Source organism: Chiloscyllium plagiosum, unplaced genomic scaffold (genome assembly GCF_004010195.1).
Source record: "Chiloscyllium plagiosum isolate BGI_BamShark_2017 unplaced genomic scaffold, ASM401019v2 scaf_100688, whole genome shotgun sequence".
Classification (NCBI taxonomy): Eukaryota; Metazoa; Chordata; class Chondrichthyes; order Orectolobiformes; family Hemiscylliidae; genus Chiloscyllium; species Chiloscyllium plagiosum.
Window position 1 is genome coordinate 1 of NW_025123187.1, and position 1,071 is coordinate 1,071.

Below are 1,071 nucleotides of genomic sequence, written 5' to 3' on the forward strand. Positions count from 1 at the left end.
TTAAATGTCATCTTTATTGTTCTGGAAATAGGTCGCGTTACCAAAACTAAAGATGGACATGAAGTGAGGTCGTGCAAAGTAGCCGACAAAACTGGCAGCATCACAATTTCAGTGTGGGATGAGGTTGGAGGTCTAATTCAGCCCGGGGATATCATTCGCTTGACGAGAGGCTATGCTTCAATGTGGAAAAACTGCCTAACACTCTATACCGGGAGAGGTGGCGATCTTCAAAAAATAGGAGAGTTTTGTATGGTATATTCAGAAGTACCCAACTTTAGTGAACCAAATCCAGAATACCTCAACCAGCTGAACCAAACAAACAAAGTTGCACAAAGTGAACATAGAAACAATTCTCCTCCTAGTCAGCTGGCTACAAATGGACAGATGCAAGCAGGAAATGGCTCACAATGTGGGCCATTGCAAGGGGGACTTCCCCCATCAAGCAATAACCATCAACATCAGAACCCTAACTTTGTAGGTGGTGGAAGACCCAATGGACGGGGACCAATAAGTCAGCCACCGATGACTCTAGCGCAAGGATCTGCAGCAGTGACCACTGTTAGCAATGGAAGAGACCCACGTAGAGCATTCAAAAGATGACGTGCCAAATGTGTATATCGGCCTTGTTTAAACCTACACCCTACTTGAACCCACTCGATGCACTTTTATTTTTACATAACTGAGTTTGTATGTTTTGTTTTAATCCTCTTAATTAAGATGGGATTTTGAACTGTAAAACATTGGCTCAATAGTTGAGGTGATTTGCAGTGTTCAAGCTGCACAAACTTATTTTATGAGCTGAAAATGAGTTGTGAAAGTAGAGGTGATTGTGTTGAGAGCAGTGGGGAAAATAAATTAGGTAAAATGTCAATAAAATTCCATTAAATTACTGATAGCATGTAGTGAAAGGCATTCTGTCACCTTACTATCATTGGGTGTGTTCAGTTGAATCTTGTTCATGTATTCTGTGCTAAATTTACAAAGGAGCTATCTCTCCAACTGGTTTATCATAGTGCAGGAAATTGACGTTATGCTCTGGTGAGTTTTCAAAAAAAAAAAACTGTTTTCCAT

General features: G+C 40.6%; 1 protein-coding gene across 1 annotated transcript; it reads left to right on the forward strand.

Annotated features, from left to right (window-relative positions):
- Nucleotides 1–3: 3 nt before the first annotated feature.
- Nucleotides 4–1,055, forward strand: LOC122544849 (SOSS complex subunit B2-like; the record flags this gene model as incomplete). Its single annotated transcript, XM_043684152.1, has 1 exon — nt 4–1,055. A coding segment is annotated over one exon (597 nt), but the record flags the coding sequence as incomplete, so codon positions are not given.
- Between the last annotated feature and the right edge of the window lie 16 nt (nt 1,056–1,071).